The sequence below is a fragment of the Apus apus genome, chromosome 9, assembly GCF_020740795.1.
Source record: "Apus apus isolate bApuApu2 chromosome 9, bApuApu2.pri.cur, whole genome shotgun sequence".
NCBI lineage: Eukaryota > Metazoa > Chordata > Aves > Apodiformes > Apodidae > Apus > Apus apus.
In genome coordinates, this window is record NC_067290.1 from 19844605 (window position 1) to 19868589 (window position 23985).

Consider the following 23985-nt stretch of genomic DNA (forward strand, 5'->3'; position numbering starts at 1 on the left):
CAGGCCATCCTTTGGACATGGGGCAGTTTGTTTTGGTGGCCTGTCTCAATGAAGAAACCAAATCCCTTGAAGTTCGGGACTAATTGAACATAAAATCAAAAACTCTTCTAATCTTATTTTTAACTCTCTACCCAGAGCCGACGAGAGCCCCAACCACTGTTTTGGCCAGAAGTCTTTCTGCCTCAGATGTCGAAGTTTCTTGGGCTCCCCCCAGAGAGACCCAGCACAAAGGAAGAATACAGGGATATGAGGTATGGAAGCACAACACAGGATCCTTGTAGTGATGAGTGCTGAGAAGATGTGGAGTCACATCATGGGCAGGTACTGCAGTGCAGCTGCTGCAGGATGTATCTCTGCATCTCCTCAATGGGTAGGTTCCCGTGGAGGATTTGGTTCCTTTTGTTCAGTACAGAGATTCCTCTCACATGGTGAACAATTGCATATTTTCTGTAGGTGCTCTGGCTGCAAACAGATCAGAGAGCTTGCTGGGGGAAAGCTGCATGAATGCACATCCATGGCTAGGCAGGTCCAAGGTCCCGGGCAGAGAGGGCTGTACCCATGCTGCTTTCTAGTGAGGATTGAGAAAGGGTTGTAATGGGGTGCAGGATCTGTCATAGAATCAGTGAATGGTTTGGGTTGGAAGGGACCTTAAAGATCATTGAGTCCCAACCCCCTAAATGGGCAGGGACACCTCCCACCAGCCCAGGTTGCTCCAAGCCCCATCCAACCTGGCATTGAGCACTTCCAGGGATGGGGCAGCCACAGCTGCTCTGGGTAACCTGGGCCAGGGTCTCACCACCCTCACAGCCAAGAACTTTCCTTCCTTATGTCCAACCTTAATCTCTTCCAGTTTAAAGCCATCATCCCTTTGCCCTCATTCTAAGCCCTTACAAAAAATCCCTCCCCAGCTTTCCTGGAGCCCCTTCAGGCACTGGAAGGTGCTCTCAGGTCTTCCCAGAGCCTTCTCTTCTCCAGCTGGACACCTCAGCTCTCCCAGCCCTGTCCCTATGGCACTTGCACTTTGGGCAGAAGAGCCAGAGTCAGCTCTGGAAACACCCAGGGTGCTGGGGCTGAACACCCACCTGCTCTGCTCCTCAGGTCAGGTGCTGGAGACACGATGAAAAGGAAGAGAATGCCAAGAGGGTCCGAACAGTTGGGAACCAAACGTCTACCAAGGTGACCAACCTGCGCGGCAACGCGCTCTACCACCTGGCAGTGCGGGCCTACAACACGGCCGGGACCGGCCCCTCCAGCGCCGCCGTCAACGTCACCACCAAAAAGCCACGTGAGTGGTTGGGAGGCTGGTGCCTGGGAGGGTTTCTGCCAACCATCCCCTCTCTGGTTTGCAAGTTCTCTGGAGTCTGAAGGAGCTGTCAGACTTTTCTTGGCCAGGTTTTTGTGCACAAGCCTTTTTAATTTTTTTTTTTTTTTCATAAGGCTCTTCCCTGTGTTAAGCAAGCAGAGCGTGCAAACTGGAATCACAGCTGTGCAGGGAAATGAAATATTTATCTCCTTGTTCAAGAGGGCTTTTTTCTTCTGGTCTCAGGCATGTTGAGCAACTGACTGAATCCTTTTTTCATTTAGAGTGCTGCGGTGTGTCCCACCTTCTGTGACCTTGAGGACACAGAGCAGTGAAATAGCTCATTAGCTTTCTGGAGCAACAGGGCTCTGGGCATGCTCAGCTATGGTGGTGGAAGCCCTGTTGGTATGGGGAGGGATTCAGCTGGGAAATGTTGCTCCTCAGTAATACAATGTGTATGTTTTGGTATAGCACCAAGTCAGCCCCCTGGGAATGTCATATGGAATTCCTCTGACTCCAAGATCATACTGAACTGGGACCAAGTGAAAGCACTGGACAACGAGTCAGAAGTGAGAGGCTACAAAGTGAGTATTTTGTCAGCTCAGGCAACTGGATAATATTGCCCTGCACCACCCCCCTCACCACCCCTGTCCTGCAGGGTCCTCACAAAGCTTCAGCTGTCACTGGATTCTGCTATAGGCCTATTTCCATTAATCCAGTGTCCAGCTGGGGTTTATAGTAAGACCAGATGAGGTGTTCTTCAGGGTATTTACTTGGTTTGTCAGGTTAAAACTGGAGCATTCCTCCCAAAACAGAGGCCATGCCTGTGTAGAGTGACCATGTCCTGCTGGATACTTGCCCTCCCCCCAGGAATATTTGCCCTAGTGATGCTCACCCCCATGAGCACTCATGAGGGTCTCAGCCCACAGACCTTCACCTGCTCCTGCAGGATTGCTCCCCTGCCTTTGGTGGAAGCCTTCCAAAGGCTGTAGTTGGCTCCTTAATTGCAGATAAATCAAATGCTTTTTTAATAGCCCCCATTTTCTTCAGAAAGCAAAGCCAAAAGGAAAAGGATCTTCAGTCGTTTAAATAGGGTATCATTTCATTGGAGAGAAATCTTGAGAAGAATGCAGCTCCTTTACCTTACACAAGGGTTTCATTTGGCCCAAAGAAGACACCGGTGTGCTGTTGCCAGCCACTGCCTTGAGGGCTGAGTTATGCAAACTTTTTCCATCAGAGCTTGAAACAACGAAGAACCTGGAGATGCTTCCTATTTGTTCCCAATCTGAAGTGCCAGCGGCAGCAGCTTTGCCAGCTGGTGCCAACTCTCCTGAGTTCCTGCAGTAGCTCTTAAGTATCCTCGGTGCACTGAATCGGATGATCAGAACCAAGGAATTCCTAGAGGTTTTAGCCGAAACCTCATATCAGCCTCTGCGATCTGGACCCACTTTTAGGTTTGAAAATCAAATTAAGTAGTTAGTTGGAAGAGGGTAAGAGAAATAGCAAAGTCCATTTCAGCCTGAAATAGCCAAGTCCAAAAAGTGCTCTTTGAACTTACTGTTAGGGGAACCTAGACTGATGCAATTCTTTCCTGAATCATAGCAAAATGTTTCCCATTTTTCTTCTTTTTTTCTTGGAAACCTTGCATATTATGTCACAATTTATGATCAAAATATAAAGGAATTTCAAAAAAGCCAGTTATTTTGGGAAACCATTAGTGTTACTGCATCAAATACTCTAACTTCATTTCCTGAACAAAAACAGTGAGGACTTTTGGCCTCTATACACAACCCTGGGGATTTATTTTAGTTTGATCAAGGGGAAGATTTTGCTGAGGGTCTTTTTGCCAGCTACCAGGGCTGCATCAGCACCACCCTCCTCCCACTGTCACCTCCCAGCCAGGCACTGTCACCGCTGTGCTGGTGTCGGTCCCCAGCAAAAGCCCCTGGGTTGTCCAGGTGGCCCCTCTGTGACCAGACTGTGTCTCTGAGCATCAGAGCAGCAGCAAATCTGGCTGCACCTCCACCATTTCTTCCCCCTCTCCTCTCCTCTTGGCTGCAGGTTTTGTACAGGTGGAACAGGCAGAGCAGCACGTCAGTCATAGAAACGAATAAAACCTCGGTGGAGCTCTCCCTGCCCTTCAACGAGGACTACATCATCGAGATCAAGCCCTTCAGCGACGGGGGCGACGGCAGCAGCAGCGAACAAATCCGGATTCCAAAGATCTCAAGTAAGGATGGGAGGAACCAGGGTCAGTGCCCGGGTGGAACCAGGGTTGGTGCCCAGGAGGAACCAGGGTTGGTGCCTGCTGCTGCTGAGCCTTGGGCAGGCAGCATCCCCAGCCCCACTGCTCCCGGGCAGACCTTCCGCCCCCTTTGTGTCTAAAGACAGGCAGGAATCCAGGCTGGAAGCTGAGCCAGGGCAGGTTGTGGGTCTGGGTACTTCCCAGGAGCTGAAACCCAGACTTCTCTGGGACCACCAGTCTTTCCAGACCACGTTTCCGGTTTCATCCTCAGTCAATATTAAACCATAAGAAACTCCAACATAAGTAGTTATATTTGTATTTAAGATTTCTAGACACTTTCCACTCTCTTCCCTCCATACTCATCTACATGTTGAATGTGTTGTTTCACTGCAATTCACCTTAACGAAATACAAAATGTTTGTAGACTTTTAAATTTATAAGGCTACTGTATAGCCATATTCCATTGTGTGTTGGATGCATAAATATTTATTTAGGGAAATGAGGCTGTGTAGAAGAACAAACAGAAAAGAGAGTATTTTATTACACAACATTGCTTTTGCAGAATCTCCATCTCCCATCTTCCATTAATAATGCCACAGTTTATAAGCTGCATTAAATCAGGAGCCTCTGCAGTGCAGGAATATTGCATGAGAATTATAGCGACGTAAAAAACTCTGGGTGAGATCAGAATTCTCTCCACCACGGTTGTACACTGTGGGTGGATAAACCATACAGGAGAATTAAATCGGCAGACACAGGAGAGCGAAGAAGAGCAGGAACACATGCCAGTTAAAGCACAGAGCAGGAATCAGCTCCTCCAGGATGTGGGTCCTGCCAGGCTGGTGCTGTGAGTAACAGCTGGAATATAGTACACGTGTAAAAAACATAAGTAAACAGGCCATGAAGTAACAGGAGGCTCGAGACAACAGCGGCAGGAATATGAGACCAGAAATCCAGTGAGAGAGGTGAAACCCAGCAGGAGGAGGGCTCTGCACCGGGAGTCCCACCCACCTTGGGAGCCACTTCGCCTCCCACCAGCACCAGAGGACAGAGAGTTGAGATCTGGGGGGAGGTTGGGGTTGATGAACACTGCTCTCCTCGCTCACCCTCTCCCTCTCTCCTCTGCTCAGACGCGTACGTGAGAGGATCAGGCTCCTCGACCTCCAAGGCCTGCACCCTCTCAGCCATCAGCACCATCATGATCTCGCTCACAGCTCGCTCCAGTTTATGACAACAATGACACACTGGACTTCTTGTTTATGATATAAGCAACATTTAGCTAGTTGTTTTGAAGACACCCAGTACTAAGTAATATTGTGGTTTGAGTACACCTTACTACTGGAAAAAATGTTTATGCTTCTTTAGGAATGGCATTATACAGTACTTCCTCAAAGCAAATATAGCTTTGTCTGAAGTTTCCTTGGAAACTCTGCAATGCACTGAAAACATCTGTAATATGATGTTACCAAAGCAGTTTACATATGTCCTTATATGCATATTTTTATTATATATTTAGTGTTTTATAGAATTTTTTAAAGTTAACATATGATGTAGATATTAATTTTTCCTCTGCTATAAAATGCTATGGACAACATTATCATGGAAATATTGTTTGGAATCTTTTCCTTTATGATGGAGAATTCAAAGTTGTTCTTAGCAAATGGGCTGCACGTCGCTGCAGTTTTACGAGGCTACACGAGGCAGAACTGCTCCAGGTTGGGCTGGTAACGTGGCTGTCTTTAAATGGCAGTTACAGTGATTCTTGTGGTACATCAGGTGCTCACAACACACAAGATGTTTTGTTTTATCCAGAGGTCTAACAGGACAAACTCGAAATGCTCGGTGAGAACGCTAGAATCTTGAAACAAATCCCATGGTTGGTTGTGGACTACGGGAGACGTAGCGAGTATTCCGGCATCTTGCAGCAAGGGGCTGTTTTTACTGTCTTGAAATAGCTTTGTCTTTATCATAATTAGCATCCAGTTGATAGGAGTGAAGATACTGCAAAGAAGTGATCTCTGCCTCTAGTGACCAAAAGGGACAGGTCCCCAGAAGAGCAAGCAAATGGTGTGGTTCTCACCTTCGGGCAGAAACTTGGTAAATCCTCCTGGTTTCGGGGGTGTTTATTCCAAGAAAATCAACACACAGCGACTCCGAGAGGTGAAGCTGCCCTGGGCTCATTGTGTGAACACACACTTGCCTTTGCCATGCACCAGAACGTCACCCACCAGCCTTCGGAATGGAAAAAGCTTGGGAAATTGGGCTGCACCAGGAGCCCGGGAGGAGCCGTGCCAGGTTGTCCTGGTGGGGCTCTGCTGGGATGGCTGCGGTTCTGTAGGAACTCCCCACAGACACTTGAAGGCAGAACAGAGTCACGCTGGAAAGCAACAATATCCACAGCAAAAGAATTCTTCTTCAGAGAAGGACGGTTTGTTACCGCGGGGTAATTTTGTAAGTTCACTCAGATGGGAAAACGCTCAGAAAAGGCAACGGAATTTTCTACACAATTTTGAAGTTGAAATGCGCTGCAGTGGTTTATTATTCTTTTTTTTTTTTCCTGATAGCTTGAATTTGCCTGTAACTTGTCTTTTTTGCTTACAAAATGATACCGTTAACTTTTAGACCTTCTAAATATATTTATTCAGTAACTCATAATCAGGATTCCACTTGTGTAAAAGTCAGGGGTGTTGACCAGAGAAATATTGTCAGTATTTCAAGCTGTGTTCCTTTCTTAGTTTGATATGGTTATTCTATGTAAAAAACAAACAAACAAAAAACAAACACAACACAAAAAAACCACAAAAAAACCACAAAAACAAGAAAAAGGGAACAAAAAAAAAAAGCTTCTGTAGTTTTCTCCCCAGTGTAAATGATATTTATCAGTGATCTAGCAGATGTAATCTTTTTTTAAAGGTATTGGTAATAAATATTCTGTCATTTGTAAAGATACCTGTTTTCAAGGAGCGTTTTTCCTCCATGTTTTGTTGTACCCAGTGACAAACTTCACCACAGCACGAGGCAGCACCTGCTGGGCTTGTCACCAATGTGAAGATATGAAGGAGAAGAGTGTTTGAGCCAAAAATTTGTGGCAGTAGAAGAAGAAATATCTATATCTGTACATCTCTGGTTTGATACTGCTACCAAAACTGGCAAAAAAAAAGATCAATATGGATGATGTAGAGTCTATACATTCTATTGATGTAGAGTCACAGCTTTTCCAAGCACCTGTGGGCTGGTGCCAGCAGAGTGGAGCCTCTGCAGCCTGGGAAGCCCAGGGTCTTGCTGAGAGGTGAAAAGAAGGGAAAAATCCAAACAGACTGAAGTGGCGTTTACTGTCCCAGTGAGTGACCGCGGGGATGGGCAGCGGGAGAGCGGAGCATCACCAGCCTTGCCCTGAGCAAACCCCTTCCAGGCTCATTTATTACGCCGATTTTTAGGCTCTAGCACCTGGGAACTTCCCATTGCTTTTGGCACAATTTACTTACTGAGTCAAATCTTTCTTTTTATTCCTTGTTAAGGTGCTTATCCCCACCTCTGGCCAGCTCGACAGAGAGGAGGTTTCTTGAAGTCAAGGGACTCAGCGAGAACAAGACAGCTTCATGGTCCACAGCCTGAGAGGTCAAAGCTTGGGTTGTTAAGTTTCAGGGGGGTTTATTTGGTAACTCACACCATGGATTACACAAGGTATGTAAAAAAAAATCACAAACAGAAACTGACACTCTCAAACAGTTTGTTTCAGATGGAACAACAGATAGAGAAGAAAAACGTATTGCAGAACTGGGCTTGGGTTTTTCAAAATTACCTGAAGGAGGCTGGAGCTGCACACGGAGGGGGAGCCCAACTCCTTGGGGCTCAGGAAGCCTCCAGAGAGCACCAAGAAGTCTTTGGAACATTTCTTTAATTGCTGTACAGTTGAAAACTCTGCATTTCCAAGCTGTTTTGGTTTTTAAGTGCAATTGAGGAAGTTGATCAGTTTGTCCCATTTTTGTAATTCTGTTTCTTTCTTTCTTTTTTTTCCCCTTGAGCTTTAATCTCTCATGCCAGGAGGCAGGTGGGCCACTGCAGCAGTTCATACAGCCCAAGCTGGGGATGTTTCAGCCCCCCAGAAACCAAGGTATTAAAACCGCCTCCTTTCTTCTGCAAACTGTCCCAAATCTTACAAGAAGGAAGAAAGAACATGACGAAAACTTCCACAAACCAGAAGAGGAATAAAGAGCCAGGACTCCCATGTGCTGGACAGTCAGGACACCTGAGGAGAGGCATGGAGCAGGCACCGGGTATCCTTGGTCAAGTGTCTTTGTCCACATGGCAGCCAAACTACAGGAGTATAAACTTTTTTACCAATATGCTGGAACCTCACAGAAAAAGTCTGACGGTGGGAGTGCTCCCCACCCCAGGTCTCACCATGTGCCTGGCACAGCAGGGCCTGGGCTGGGAGCTCTTCAGTTGCCCATGGCTCAGGAGTGGGACAGTCCTGTCAGTTTTTTGCAGTGTTTCATAGCTATTTTGCAAAAATAGTTTTAGTTCCCAAGCTGTGCCTTTGCTGTAGGTTTAAATGTGGCTCCTCACAGGTCTGCAGCTCACCCAATCCATGCAGCAGCCCAGGCCACCTGAAAAACCCACTGTGCACACACACTGAGGTTTCAGGAGCTGTGCCTGCAGCAGCAAGATGCCAGCTGCCTGCACAGAAATAACAGGACTCTAGTTGGGCATCAGCCGTGTAAGCAAACTAACTATCCTTGTCTTAAACAGCCTGTAAAATCCAGAGGTTTATAAAGTCCTGCAGCTGCCAGCCTTTTCCCAGCAGCCAAGGCTGCAGCTTGTTAAGGAGCTGTAAGTGCCCCTGTGCAGGGGGGACACGGCCCGGCCCTTGCACCGTTCCGCAGTGCCCACGAGGAGCAGTCTGGCTGCTCAGCTCCAGGCTTGCTCAGCACAGCCAGACACTTCCCTGATCAGGGACCTGCATTTCCATGGGGGTTATTCAGGTTGTTTGCTGAGTTCTTGCTCTTTCATGCCACAGTGTACTAGTGAGGGCTGTGGGAGTCCCCACTCCCAGGACAGCTGTGCTGTGGCCGTGCAGCACTGGGGGTGAGGGGCCATGGCTGGGCACTTGCTGCCTTACACAGGGCTGGACCAAGTCCCAGTTTGCATAATGAGTTGTCAGAGTTATTTAAAGCAAAAATCCAAAAGATTCAGCTGTCAACAAGAAAAAAAAAAAAGCCATTAGCTCTTTTCCAGATTATTTTTTTTCCTACACAGGTACCATGTGCTTACACCCTGCTTCACCTGTGACTTTCTGTTTAATAGCTTATCGTCGTGCAAGGCACCTCACGGAAGCAAGTCCTCCTCTCCCTTGGAAAGGCCACCACAGTGGAGGTGACATGAAGCTGGCTCTGGCAGTGCTGGGTGGTGTCCCCTCTCAGAAGACAGAGTCATCCAGGACACTGCAGTAAAGATCTTCAGCGAAGCTGCTGGACTCGGTCTCGCTGGTGCAGGTGCGTGCTCTCTGGAAAGCAAGAACTGCTCTGAGCTGCTGTGCTAGGAGCTGAGCAGAGCTTAGCACCTAAACTGCACTAAGACAGGGAAGTCACCACAAATTGTTCTAAGCCTGTGTTAAATATTTGTTAGGAAACAAATGCTCCACAGCCCTAGCTGAATGTGTTTTGCAAAACACTGTTTCAAGCTGGAGCATTTAAAGGGGGATTCACCCCAAATGTTTATGAGGTAAAAACCAAGAAAGCATTGGGTTTAACAGAAGAATTTCACTAGAAAGCTCACATTCCTTCTGAGGTTCTCACAGGGCTTCTCATCACTCTGTCCCTCAGGCCAGCAGCCCTCTGCACTCCAGAGTTCCCATGTGGCATGTTTGGCACAACACAGCTGACCAGGGTGGCCCCGCAGACAGACCCCCAGGAGCAGCTGGAGGGCATGTTACAAGGTATGTGAATGTTTCTGACTACACAGCAGTGAAGCCCATTTGTGGGGTCAAATCCTGACCCCTTGGCACTGAGCAGAGTTGCTCAAGCCAGGGTGTAGGGTTGGGGTGAGGTGCAGAAGGCAGCAGAAAGCAGCACTTCAGTGCTGGGAGCCTGCAGGAGGGGTGGGAGCAGAGCTGCCTCTGGGCTGAGCACGGTTCCCGTGGGCCTGGAGGGGCTTTCGACACCTCACCCTGTTGTTTACAGTAAAATTTAGGAACTGAGTGGCCACAACAAACAGCTGCTGGGGGGTTCACCCTACTGGGTGATCTTAGCAGGGACACCAGGGCCCTGCTGTCTCCTGTCCCTGCCGGTGCCACGTGGCTCCAGGCAGTATCTGCCTGAGCTCACTTTATCACTGAGCTCTCTTTAAAGAAAGCAACGACTAAACCCACAGCAGTGCTGCCTGCTGATGTGGAGCAGCCTCTGCAAGTTCACAGTTTCAAGTTGCAGTGTTAATATTTGCTATTTCTCACATTCTTATTTGTGATATCCCAAGTCGTGTTCCTTTAGACCAGTGACTTTAATTAAAAACAAACATTATACAATAATCTTTTAAGCCTGTTTCCTTGACCAGACCATGGAATAAGAACAATATCCAAACAATCCAATCCCTATTCTAAGGGGACAAATTAAAATCAAGTTACTGAGCAGCACTTCTCTTGAGCAGACAGTGAGGAGGTCTGTCTTATCTGGAAGGCAAATGTGTTTATCAGGAAGTAATGGCAAACACAGCAAGGCTTAATTCCAGCTTAACAGTAGGACCAAAACATTTCCCTACATCTTAACAATGAGGCTCACCTTTAATGTGGACATTAGAAATTCTAAGAGGTCAAAAGGCTGTAACAGAGCAATAACAAGCTATATGCTCCCAGCTTTACTGGGAAAGAGCAGCACACAAACACAAGTGTTCCTTCTAGGAAAAAAATAAAACTGTTCTTTTACCTCATAGTCATTTGGGAAGTGATCTCTGAATTTGTTTCTGGGCATTGGAATTGGTGGAAACAGTTTTCTCCATATATGGTTTCTGTAAAAAAAACCCCAACAGTGTTGGAGGGATGTGAAAGAATTGCTTGTTCTGATGGATGGTTTATCCCACAGGCAGCACGTGTTCAGCCCCACAAGAAGACACATCTCCTTGCACCCCCAGCCCTCCTGCCCCATTCAGTCAGGTTCAAAAGGAGTCAAAGTCATGGCTAATGGCCCACCAGAGGACACCCTGCAGACTGGGCAGGTGTGCCATCCCTACCAGGACACCTCTGGCCCTTGGGGACACAGGGATGGCAAAGGGGTGATGGGCTGATGTTCTCCCTCATCAGCCTCTCCTGCCATAGTAAAGAGCTTGGCTGGAAGGGCCCATCCCAGGGGTGTTGCCATGGCTTTCACTGCCCTGGCTTTTTCCAGACAGCAATAGGCCTGTCTTGGAGAGAAATTAATTGCTCTGCTCTGTTTGCACTCGTGTTCTTCCCCAAGGGCTGTGTTGTCACCTGCTTTGTTTGGACATTGAAGACAGGCTGCCTCTTGCTTGGACTTTGGGTTTTGGACATAATCTGCCTGTGTCTCATGATGGGAAAGCAATTGCAAATAATTGTGTGCTGAGGGACTGAGAAAGAGGTGAGGAACAGGCCCAGAGGCAGCTGATAGCTCACGGGTCTGCTCAGCAGTGCCGTAACTCACCCTGCTCACACCCTCTTAGAGGCTCCTCTCTGGCCTGATGCTCATAGTCTGGCTCAAGTGTACAAGTATTTTTGTGACAGCAAGTGCTGTAGCATGAGCTTTTTCTTGGCTTTGATACATCCCAGAACACAGATTTCACATTTCAGTCACTAAAATCCATTCACTATCTCTACCCTGGAGAGCACAACGTCCAAACAGGGCCAGATATTCATGGGAACTTGGCCTGAGTGAAATTTAGAGAATTTAGCCTAGAATTAGAATGAAGCACCTGTTCTGTGGAGCTAACCTGGTGTCTATGAAGCAGAGAAGTGGCCAAGGTGGAGCCCTGGCCGCACTGAGAGCAGATCTGCTCCTCTGCCCCATTTATTTTGTGGCAATTTTCCTGGCTGATGTCTAGTTAATTAACACTTGTGTTCTTATGACTGTCTTCCAAAAGCTTTCTGAGTTCTGTCAAGTTTTATTTATCTTATTTTCTGACTCTCAGGTTGGAGCTGAACCTTCCTGGCTGAGCTGCTGTTGCCTTGAAGGACCCAGTGATGCTTCCCTAATTATTAGAAGGGAAGGGACACCCACTGCTCATGTGATAGACCTGAGCAAGCAAGCTATGGGATGGATGAGGGTTTATGGTGGAGGTTTGTGATGGAGCCAGAAGTGGGAAGACAAGGATAAAAAGCAAGATGCAAGTGAGTTGTTTTTAGGAGACATCTGAATCCCCTTCACTGAAATGCTGACGTCAGCCCAACCATCACCAGCTGCAGAGGACAAGTCAAGGAGTGTGGTCGCCACCAGCAAAGCAGGTCAGTGAGGTGGCACTGGTTTGGCTCAGGAGGGAGACAGGATGAGTGCCAACATTAACACTCCAGCACCTGGCATCATCTCTGCTATTCCCAGCTTTCCTGCTGAAGGTCAGGTCTTTGTGAGCACAGCCAGGTTAGGTTGGCAAGGGCTGTTGCCTTCACGGCTCCTGCACTCCATCATGTCTCCTAAGCCCTCAGGAGCAAGGCCCTGGAGGCCACATGATTTCACTTGTGTTGTCTTTCAGCTCTGAGTGGGGTTTTGATTTGTGCTGCTGCTGTGCACTGTAACCAGCAAGGTTTGGGGTTGTTGGGAATTGGCGCATTTCTCATGGTGCTGTTTGCCAGTACAAGATTTTGATAGAGTCATATCAAAATGATTTATTGAGTCACCAAAAAGCCTAAGTTCTATGTTGCTTCTGGAATAGGAACACTTAAGGAGGGGTGCACAAAAACCCAACAGAATGAGGCAGAAGGACACTTGTGTTGGTGGGGACTGCCTGCCCCTCAGGTGCAAGAGTCTCTGCAGTGAGGCGCTGGTGGGGGAGGTGACGGCAGTGGCCTCAGAACCATCCTGTTCTGTTGTGCAGGACACTGAAAGTTGGAGTTATGTGATTCAATATCTTGTCACAAGAAGTTCCAGTGAGCTCTGCTTGTCTCTACATGGGCTAGAGCATGGCCCTTTCCATTAGCACTACTTGGACCTTCAGGCTTTGGAAACACCCCAAGGGACCCTCATGCCTTAACTTGGTGTTTCAGCTCTTGGGCTGTGTCTGTCATCCTGAAATTTGCCACTTTTCCCACATGTTGTGACATGAAAAGCCCAAAGATAAATAAAGAGAAAGAAGTCAGAGAACAAGTTCTTCTTTTCCCTCTTCTAACTGCTACAAGGAGACTGATAAAATAGGTGTTTCCACAGTATGTTCAAGGCCCTTTCCCAGTGTCTTGCCTGCCCTGAGATTCCCCTGATGTTTTCCAAACGACTCCTCAGCAGCAGGTGGCTGGTGGCTGCTGGTCGTGGACCTGAGAGTGGTGCAGAAAAGGGAGGGGTGCCTGGTGGAGGTGGGGATGACCACATTGACTTCAGGCTACTGACTGTCCTCATTTCAATTTAGTGGAGAGCAGCTGGGAGCAAGTGATGAACTATATCCTCCTGTGGGCTCACCTACAGGAGAGAATGTTTTTCTAAGGCACAGCCTGAGGAAGTACAGAAGATGCTCATTCATAAAGACAGAGCAAACTAGGAAAACATTCAGTTCTGCTTTTTATCAAGACAATAACCCTATCAGCTACTGCAAGTAGGTGAAGGGAAATGAGCCAAGGAATGATATACTAGCCAGGCAGAGACGAACTCCTGGAAGCAACCCATGTAACACCAAGCAGCTGAACCTGGAAATCCAGGCTGAATTTGCCTAATGTATTAAAATTCATAAAACACATTAGTGCAGCATCTTCAAGCTGGTCCTCAAGTGGAACTCTTCCTCTACACCTGTTTCTCTCTCTGTATCTGTGTCGGGATCTCCACAGGGGATTACTGCATAACATCCAAATACTTGCAGAACTCCCCAGGAAAACATGGAGTGGTATGACTGCTACTAACTGGTGTTGGTGATCTGCTGTCCCACAGAGAGAGGAGAGACCTGGTGCAGATGGTGCTGGAGCAGTGCAGGACCTACAGCTTCACAGGCAGGTCAAGCCGTGAAAGAATCAGTGATGTGAGTAAGAGCAGTTTGGGGATTTCCACCAATACATCAAGGCTGCATAGGTGGGAACAAGTGGGTATGAAACACAACATGAATAAACTCTGTGGAGTTAATAATCTGTCGTGTTCCAAGAAGGATTGCTTATTGAGACCTGCTATGCTAATTAAATTGACTTAAGAACAGGTTATCATAGACACCAGACACTTCAGGGACAATTAATAACAGTTATTCTAATATAACATTTCTGCAGACAGGACCTTTATTTGATAAAGGAAATGTGTATGGAAAGGAAAATAGCCAAGGACACATCAGGATGACCAACACATAAATTAAAAGGCATTAAAGAAATTAATAAGGAATTAGCAGAGTTGAGGACAGCACTTACATTACTGGGAGCATTGTTTATTGTGGACTGTTAATTGCTGTTTTGTGCATGTTTCAGGGGAGGAGCTTGTAATTACCTTGATTCATTAATTAATCACTTATGATTTGGCCACAGAAACCCAGGATGTATCCAGGTTTCTTCACAGCCCCTTGGCTGTATGGCATGTTTTTACTACATGGCATCCACAGCCTCTGTGGTAATAAAAAATAAACTAAACAGTTTAAAAACTCCAAGCAAACAATAGCTCGGTGCACTTGCTCCTGTTAAGAGGTAAAGAGGAGCAAGAAACACAAAGAAATAGAATGTTCACCACTTCAGAGCATCTACCACACTCCCTGATGTCAAGTGAAATGCAGACTCCAGTGCCCAATGTAGAGCACAGGCCTCCAGGCTGAGCTCAGCAAGACTGAGAAAATAGGGGTCTGCACATTTTAGCCAGGAAAGATGTTCTCAGCAGCTTTCACTAGGGTTAAAGACAGAATCCTCCTGGGGACATCACTGACCCAAACAGATCCATTCCAGGGAAGAAACAAGGCAAGGACAAACAGATTTTTAACAAATTCATCCTCACTCAGTATATGGTTTTGTTGTGTGAGATTAAAATTAGTAACTCTCTTACCTACCAGTTTTGCTGAATGTTATTAATGATAATTAATGAGGCTGCTTATTACTGATTCAGTACTTCTGTATAATTATACTTGAATACCAAACTTTCTTAAAATGAAGCAAAGCTTGTAACATCCCCTCACACCCATTGAACACCAGATCCTTAGTTATACTGCAATTAAAAAGAAGACCATGATACTTACATTTTGCACATAACAGCAATAACCAGGAATATGCAGCACACGGACACACAAAGCACAGCAAGGATCCAGGAGATGGGATTCTCCAGTTTGTTTTGCCCTGAATTTCAAGAAAAGAGAAATATTTCATTTTAGTGCAGATTATTTTAAACACAATCTTAGAAAATATTTCATCAGCTATTTTATGGGATTATATTCTGTAATTATATTGACATGCAAATGACAAAGACTTTGTACCTGGAATTAGAATGAAATGCAGAGCTTCAAGACCAATTTCTATGAAACTGGATTTCTAACTTCAGCAATTAATGTCTTTCGTTTTGACAGAAAGGAGAGAACAAGCTGAGAGGTGTGAGGAGCCAGGTCCACCAGAAGGACAACAGGATTCATCAGCTGCTGTCCCGAGGCAGGCAACGCCACACAGTGAGCACACAGCTCAGCAAAGACTCTGTCTGCTGGTAATCTCAGGCACAACTTGTTTGTTTTGCTGCCTTCACATCCCGTTGGCCTCCCACCTGGCTCCACGGCACTGACAGGCCCTTGGGAAGAGAGGCTCAGTGACCTGACCACTCACCCAGGGCAGGGGGGCTGACCAGACATCTCATTAATTAAGAAAACTGGGCCTGCTTATTAGCCTCACACACCTGTCTGGGAAATACTGAGATGAGACCAACTTTAAGACCAGCAGACCTTCTGAGCCTGTACCCTGAGGAAAACACGGGCTTGGGCTGCCTGGTGCAGCAGAATGTGATTTAATCACATTCACTAGAAATGGGGGAGAAAAGTGCAGTAAACAGGAGGGTGTTGGGGACATGGCTTGGGGTTGTTTTTTTTGGTGAAAATCAGGAAGTTAAGAAACTCAAAAGATAAGAACAAAGGAGGATGTTTAAGAAGAAACAGTTGATAACGTGCCATGATAAGGAAACTGTTATTTCCAGAAAAAACATGTTCAGCAAGTAGGAAATACAGAACAAAGTGGGATAAATTGTTGTGTTCCAAAGATGCTAAAACCATGCTCTTCTCCCCCCCCCCAACATTTGAGAGTTCAGAAAGCTCCAGTAAAGTAATAGTTGACATGATCATTCATGTAAACTTCCAGCATGAACATCAAGCACATGTGAAAACTAAAGAAGTAATGCCACTAAAAGTAATGCAACTTACTCAGAACTTAGGCCTGAAGCTAGTTTAAAGCAGTCTCTGAAAACATAAGCATATAAAAATATAACACAGTCTAAAAAAACCCTTCTACATGTCCAAACGTTTCTCTGGGAGACTATTTTTAATGGAACTCAGATTTAACTACCCTTGGCATCTTCACATACCTGCTTTCTTGGTTTCTATTAAAATTACTTGCTGTTGTGCATGCTCAGTGTTGGGCAGGATTTCCTTTCCAGCAATATATTCACTACAGGACAGAAGCATGTAATTCTTACCAACATAAATTATTTCACTCCAGTCACTCCAGAATCCTCTTGCAGAACATAAGTAATGGTTAGCTCTGATTTGTACTGAATACCTGCTGGTCACATCAACCCGCAGTCTGAACTCATTTGAGGATATTTTCAGGGTCTGTTTGGAAAAATAATATTGTACCCTTACAGGTTACCCAAGACTAAACAATTCAAAAAACAAACTTTAGTCCTGTTTATCTTTTTATTTTTTTAATTATCCTCTACTAGATTAACAGTGAGCATCTGGCCTTGCTTTTGAAGGAAGATCTCTGTTTTTCTAGATGTATTTGCTCTCCTAATACACTAGTATTTCAGGGCAAATTCTTGAAGATGCCCCACTTTTGGATTCTTCCTTAAGACATTTCTTGATGGACCTTCAGAATTGTCCCTCCTCTCACTGTTCTGAATCCAGATGCATAAAACTGACTAACTCCAAACGTTGTCCTTCTCTCTTGGGGATAGTTGTTGCAGACAGAAATGACATCCAGAAAGAGAGGAAAAAAAAAGAAGAAAACTGAGACTTTGGCTTTGGTGAAGCCTGGTCACAAATGGGACACAAGTTCCACCAAAAGTCTATAATTTCAAAAATGTACTAATAGCAGGTTTTATTTTCAGTGTTTTAAAATACATAACATATCCATGAATATAAAGCCTTTTTTCACCTGGTTGCATAAAGGCAAATCCAGCTATATAGGACAGCTCAGAGACAGGAATGAGATGTAATATTTGGGCATCAGAGAAGCAATTAATTACCTGCTTGTTACCTGACTTCAAGTTGAAGAGGTAAAATTCATATTCAAAACATTCTTTATGGAAAGGAGAAATTGGCTTCTCCCACGTGGCCACGAGATCATGTTGCTCTAAGAATAGAGTGACATTTCTGGGAACATTCACTTTCTCTACAAAAAGAAAAGTTGGGCTGGTAAGTTATTTATAGAGCAATGTTTAAATACTAACTCTTGTTTAAATACTAACCTGAGAGTAGGACCTAAAATCCTTGAATTTATTTCACTTTTTTGGAAAGAAAATATAAGGATTTAGGAATAACTGCACTGGAGAAAATAGTTAAGGGAAAAGTTTTTTTAAATCCACTTAGATGTTTTGGAGAACTACATTACTGGGAGGGAGATTTTTAGCAAATTAGTTTTCATAAAAACATGAAATTACTGATAGAACAGTTAGAAAAACTTTTTTTTTTTTTTTTTTTAAGATTAAAAAAAAAAAGAAGATGTAACCAGGAAAGTTACTGGAAACTGGAACAAATTTATAGGAATGGATCAGCAGCTATTATGGGAATGATTCCTAAGAAGGAAGTAAGTCTCCTGTTTTATCTTAGTGAAGCCATGAAGAAGGAAAAGCAATCTGTTTACAAAAAAAAATAGTGAAAAGGCATGGGACTGATGAAGGAAATGAAATTATTTGGGTGGATGAAAGATGATGTCTTGTCTGACACTGCCTTTTATTCAACAGTCTAGTGTCTTTCTTTAAAAGGACATGGTTACCTTGAACATCATGTGTTTTCTTCCTTTCAAAGAAAGACTGTAAAATAAAAGGTAGTAAAAGCTGCACTTGAAGGTATTTTGACTAAATCAATTGAAAATTACTAATGGAAATAATGCTTTTGCTAACAAACTGAATAACAAGTGGTATTTTCTGTTTTAAAGTTAGTTAAAACAATCCATTTCTGTCTTATAATCTCTTCCAATTACATTAAGATGTCTAAGCAAGAACAGCACATACTTTCACCTGCAACAAGAACTATTCAATCCAGTAACATTCTCTCATAAATCTTTTTAAAGCCCTGCCATGTTTTTAATTAAAAAAAAAATGAATTTCTACTCACCAATGGCATTTTGGTTAAACAGCTGCTGAAAAGGTTTGATGGCAGCATACTTGCTAGACCCATTAATGTGTATCACAATGAGGTTGTCAATTTCATCAGGATCAATATGAGTCACTGAAAATCTGCATTCAGTATTCCTGCTCCACTTGTCTTGGATATAATCTTGACATCCTTCAGTGTATGTTTCATATCTAAATTAAAACACTTGTGAGACATGATGCTCTTAAAGAAATCCATTGCTGACTAAAATGGGAGAAAACACCAACCTGTAAAATAGGAAGTACTTGGTATCTTCTGGTGCCCCTTGGCCAGGAAGCCAAGTGCAATGGAGAGAAACAGCACTGGAAATGGTGATGTGAGTAACACAGGACAAGTTAGTGACAGATGTTTCTGGAGCACCTACAGAGCCAAGGAATTATAAAGCAGAAACAAAAATCTTATTACAAGAGTCATGAGAAATTCCTGTTTCTAGGACATTCTGATTACAGTCTTCATCATATCTGCCCATTGTATCCAATTCTCTCCCTTACCACAGGTCTGTCAGTTATGGATGGAGGAAGATTCCCAAACAGTGTAAGCAAAGCTGTACTGCACAGCACTGTTACATATTTCATGCACACTAAGGCAACAGGAGCTTTTAATACCCTACAGTGTATGAGAGTAGATTATCTTAGCCTTAGCAAAGAATGGTTAGGAAATTTGATGTGGGTTTTCCTTGTTCTGCACCTCCAGGTTGTACTCCTGGCTCCACAGCAGTAGAGAAAGGCCTGGACCAAATCATTTTTGAGTCAGTGCAGCTGGCAGAAGGGAGACTGCCATGTTTTTCAAGTATTAAACCTGTCACCTTTTCAAGTCTAGTCCCCAGACCAGGGCAGAACACAACATTCAGATCTCCCTTGCAGTTTTCCTTACCTGGCAGAGGCAGGAGTTTTTCCTCCACCCAGTCACTCCTCATCTGAAGGTCATTGTGGAGAAGTAACGTCCGCACACGTGCGGAGAAACCGTTGTGAAGTGGAGCTGTTCGGACACTCCGAGTCCTCTTTGTGTCATACTTGAATTAAGTAAAGAAAAAACTCGGTAAGCATCACACATGATGGAAGGTGATTGAAGGGGCCTACAAAGACTGATTCAGTCTTTGCAAAGAGGCAAACCAGCCAGCCAGCTTAACGGGTTATATTAAGTGTATAAGCTAGAGAATACCAATAACCCACCCAGCTTCTCAGTGAGGACAGCAGGACCCCTGTCTGACCCAAACGTCTCTGTAGCACGTAGCTGTGATCAGACATGCTAATGATACCCTGGCATTCGTGTGAATTGAGTGAGCTGACTTGAACAGGGAGCAGTATCACTTAAATCCAGGTTCCTCCCAAGATGAAGGCTGCAGAGACTGCCCATTCCCAGGCTAACCCTGTCCCAGCAGAGCTGTACCCAGGAATTTCTCCAGTGCTCCCAGTATTTCCTTATGAGGTAAGAGAACAAGTGATTCAATTTGTCAGTTGATCAATAGACATATCATGCTTACTGCACCTGCTTTGGTGCAACATGTTGAACTCAGCAGGAATTTAACCTTCTTAGGATACTGGACCTATTTTTTATCTTACCTCTTCAGGCACAGGGCTTAGGATTTTCACATCGTATCTGATAGTATAGTTGTTTTTGTCTTGATTAGGGTTTGGTTTCCAGTGTAAAAGTACTTGTGCTAATGCAGAGACTGTAAGAGTGAAGTTAACAGGTGGGAAAACCTGAACTGTAAGGGAAAAACAAAAATATGCATAACACAGTAACCCAGTGAATTCTTTGGAGTAACAGCTGTTCAGAAGCAACAAGCAATGCAAGCAAATAATTTGATATTATATTCTCTCAACAGCTTCTTCCAGAATCTTTATAATACTTGAAAAATACCTTTAACAACCAAAACTGCATTAAATAAGAGTTTACTTAAAAGCTAACTTAAAAAACTGTTTTTTATAACAGTTTCAACTGGAAAATTACAATGATATATTACATTTGGTTTGTTAATTAGGTGCAGGCTTTTCAAATTCTTTGTCATAGCCAGCCAGCCAGATGGCATCTGCACTGAACAGGCCAATCAAGTGATCAGCCCTAAGAACAATCCTCACCACATAAGCCTGCAGAAGAGCAGAACTGGAGGCTTTCTGAGGGAAGAACTTGTATGTGAGGGAAGAAGCAAAATGATAACCAAAGGAATTAAGCACAAAGGAAAGAAAGATGGGAATGGTAATTCACATGATAGGGCAAGAGGGATTCCTGGAGCTCATATGGAAATGAAGAAGATTTCACGCTGGGGGAAAATGTTAGCATATAAATAGCAAGGCAATGAAATAATCAATATGCTCCACGTCCATTTCTACAGTTCTTCAGAGCCTGTCCTCCCTTATCTGCCATCTCCAAGGCAGCTGAAATACATCAGTCCCCACGTCCCCCGTGATTTGAGACTTTGAGGCCCAGTAGTTCCATTTTCAAGCATGCACTTTGCCTTAGGAAAACTGCCTCATGAAGGAGCAGAAAACCCCAACACAAACCACCCTGAAATGCTTCCCTTAAAATATTCCCTGTTGAGATGCCCACAACAAATGGTTGTGAACACACTGAGGACACTTTGTGTCATCGTGTTTCTGCAGGTAACTGCAGATTTGTTCCTGGAAGTAGCATGGCCATCTGGAATAATGCCTTTGCTCCAGCTGGTTTAAATAGTTGAATAAATCAAGCCAGGAACTACAGTCCAGCCTAGAGGGCAAGTGGCATGGCACAGCTTGTGTCTACATGGTTCTTCCTCTGGGCAAACATGGTACTTCCTTCTCAAAGCTGGCCAGAAGCAATCTAAGTGAGGCAGGGTACAGCTGTCCCAGGAAGCATCTGAACAGTCTGGTCATCTGTGGTCCTGTCCTCATGGTATGCCATGGGCTGTTCTATTCACGTGTAGGATAGTGCATTTGAGCAAGACACAGAGGGGCCTTGGTCCCCCACCCACTGGAGCTAAAGCTCCATGCTGGCAGGAAGGAAGATGCAGTACCTCCTGCAGTCCGAGGGGCGTCTGGCTGAGCCAAGGTTGTTGTCCAAAGGAGGATCAGAAAAGCTCTCCCCATGCTGGCCATAATCTCTAGATGGTAAATGAGAACAGCCACGTATCAGCTTCTGTGCCTTGTCACCATTTTACAGAGGCCAACAGCTAAAAATGAACATAAGCCCAAGGGTTAGAAGCACAAACCATGGAGCACAGTATATCCACATGACCAAAGGAATGAAACTGATGCCTTGCAAGGGAATGACTCTTCTCCTTTCCTTGCAGGAAGAGACATCTCATCGTAGCTAAATTTAATACAGGTACCACCAATGACATTTCATTTTGCTCCCTCTTTGAAAAAGCTACTGGCTTCAAACATTGTCATGTGTGGACGTTCAGAGCAGCAGCCACGAAATTCAGCATCTCTCCATGGAGAGGAGGGAGTCAGGTCCAGGTATGTTGGCTTTCAGTAGAGTCCCATTTACTCCAACTACAGAAATAACCATCTTTTTAGCTGCCACTGTGTATAAAATGGCTACTTACTAGAATTTACTTTCCAGTTTCTATTTCAATAAAGCTCACTAAAGAAGCAGTCTCCATGCTCACCTCAAGGCTAATTCACCAGTATTCATTATTTGGTTTAAGACAAACTATTTTGTTTGTTTCTAATTTAAACGAGCAACCATTTTTAATGCTTAAAACTAGAATGCTCTTACTCTTCCTACAGACTATTTCATGAAGTACTGGGAGAAAAAAAAAAACCTGCATGTTATCATTCATGTATAACCTACTATAAACAACGTGGAAATAGAGAACAGCAGCTTTCCAAAATGTTCTTAGCAAAGAGAAACGTGCCCTCCCAGCCCAATCACACAACTTCCCTGGGGCACTACAGCAATTGCTTGTATGGAAAACATAATATTTTCAGATGGTAATGAGCAGAGAAAGCATCTTTAACCCATCAGTTCTCCCTGAGCCTCCAATAAATAACGCAGGGACTGGAAGCACTCCAGTTGATCACAGTTGGAGTAGTTCTGCTGTGCAGTCGCTGTTTCTCAAAATGGAGTATGAATGCTGAGCTCATTAAAATGACACACAGTTTGCAGTGCCGTGTGTTTCTAAATGTCCGAGCCCACTCAATGTCTATATTCATATTTTGTATGTCTCTGCTGTTCTGCCAAAGCAGGAATGAGGCTAATTGAACCTCTGGAGTTTGTTAATGGATCATTCCTGGTTTACTTTTAGATATGTTAGGTTTCTGAAAGACATTTTGGCCAGACCTTTTGGTTCTTCAAAATGGATGTGAATCAAAACCAACCAGGTAATTACTATTCACACTGTACATTTATGGCCAAGCAGTGTCTCCAAGACTATTTCCTATTGCATTACCAGTCATGAAGAGTCTGTTCTTCTGGATTTTCTCACTGGAACAGAGACCTCTGCTTCACAAGATCATGTTGTTCTGGAGGACACAAGTTTAGAGTGGCACCCGACCTCCGACCACCTCAGCATCAGCACATCAAAATAACTGTGTTCAAGTAAAGATGTTAACTGGAAATCTACAAGAGGCTCACACTCCTCACAAAAAATTAATATATAGGAAGTTCTCGGGACAAATAAAAGCGTTGACTACATAAAGTTTTGGTTACCTATGGTAAAAAGGAATAAGCAGAAGGTAAAGGATGTATTCCCTTTGTAAAGGGTTTGCTCCTTAAAGGACAGCAGAAACCCAACACGTAGCAAACAGCCTCTACAGGGTAATGATTTTCTTACTTAGAGCTGACGTATCCTACTGTCTCACAAGCAACTGGTCAGCAGCAGATTCCAGATGCATTTCCCACTGTAAGGCAAAGGCTGACTGAAAAGCAGGACCTTTGCAGTCTTCAAACAAAGCCCAACAGGACGAAAAAACCAAACCACGGCAGGTACCCCAGGTTACCTGTGGAGTCTCCCAAGTTCTGTGAAGAGCCTGCTCTGTTGTTCAGACATCCTCTGGGTCATCTCCCTGCGGGTTTCTCTTGTAACTGCCCTCGAGCAGAAACGTGATGGGTGCTACAGAAATGACGGCAGATGATTAAGTGAGACAAGCAGGCCTTGAAAAAGGGAACTACAGATTTAACCGCAGGATGGAGGGCACAGTTTACCCCAGACTGGGTTTTTACTTTATTTACTGAGGGTTAATTATATACCGTAGCCTGATAATCCTCTTAATAACTTCGTACGAGTAGGAATGTTTCATGACTGCGAAGAAATAACCGGCAGCTGTGGCACCGCTGGAGCACCGCCGGTCTGCGCTTCCCCTGGGAACCCAAACCCAAGGGCAGCTGGAAGACCCCGCGGGCTCCGCAGCAGCGCGCCCGGTGCCCCTGGCGCTGAGCCACGAGCAGGGCCGCGCCGTTCTGGGAGCCGTGAGCCCCGGGCGTGGGGGGAGCGGGGTGAGGAGCAGCCAAACGACAGAGCCGGGGGCTCGGAGGAGACCCGGGGAGCCCCGCGGGAAGGGGCCCGGGCCCGCCTGCCCTGCCTGCCCTGCCTGCCCCGGCCTCAGGCCGCGCTGGGGGGAGCCAGGGGAGGGGAGGGAAGGCAGGGGCAGGCAGGGCAGGGGAGGGAAGGGAAGGCAGGGGAGGGACAGGCAGGGCAGGGGAGGGAAGGGAGGGCAGGTCTGGCAGGCAGGGGAGGGGCAGGCAGGCAGGGGAGGAAGGTAGGGGAGGGAAGGGAAGGCAGGGCAGGCAGGCCGGGCCGCGCCCCGAGAAGGGGCGGGCCTTGCCGTGATCTCATCTCCGG

At 45.3% G+C, this 23985-nt stretch overlaps 2 protein-coding genes across 7 annotated transcripts in view; one reads left to right on the forward strand and one right to left on the reverse strand.

The window, feature by feature from the left end:
* Window positions 1–5385, forward strand: part of LOC127388327 (contactin-4) — a 287077-nt gene extending 281692 nt beyond the window's left edge. For 5 of the 6 annotated variants that reach the window (XM_051627708.1, XM_051627707.1, XM_051627712.1 and 2 more), the window contains 5 exons: window positions 136–251; window positions 1099–1285; window positions 1772–1884; window positions 3362–3530; window positions 4676–5385. In XM_051627708.1, the coding sequence (XP_051483668.1) occupies window positions 136–251; window positions 1099–1285; window positions 1772–1884; window positions 3362–3530; window positions 4676–4776 (686 nt within the window). In that variant the 3' untranslated portion in view covers window positions 4777–5385. Of the gene's footprint in view, window positions 1–135; window positions 252–1098; window positions 1286–1771; window positions 1885–3361; window positions 3531–4675 lie in introns of those variants that run through there. The other variant, XM_051627713.1, reaches the window with a different exon arrangement.
* A 3364-nt stretch (window positions 5386–8749) lies between these two features.
* On the reverse strand, window positions 8750–21400 carry IL5RA (interleukin 5 receptor subunit alpha). Its single transcript, XM_051627518.1, has 10 exons — window positions 21214–21400; window positions 19781–19926; window positions 19092–19230; window positions 18446–18578; window positions 18180–18370; window positions 17090–17235; window positions 16319–16454; window positions 14889–14985; window positions 10466–10547; window positions 8750–9051 (listed from the first exon to the last, which is right to left on the reverse strand). Exons 1-10 carry the CDS (start codon window positions 21293–21295, stop codon window positions 8965–8967), a joined length of 1239 nt encoding a protein of 412 aa, XP_051483478.1. The 5' UTR covers window positions 21296–21400; the 3' UTR covers window positions 8750–8964.
* Window positions 21401–23985: the final 2585 nt, after the last annotated feature.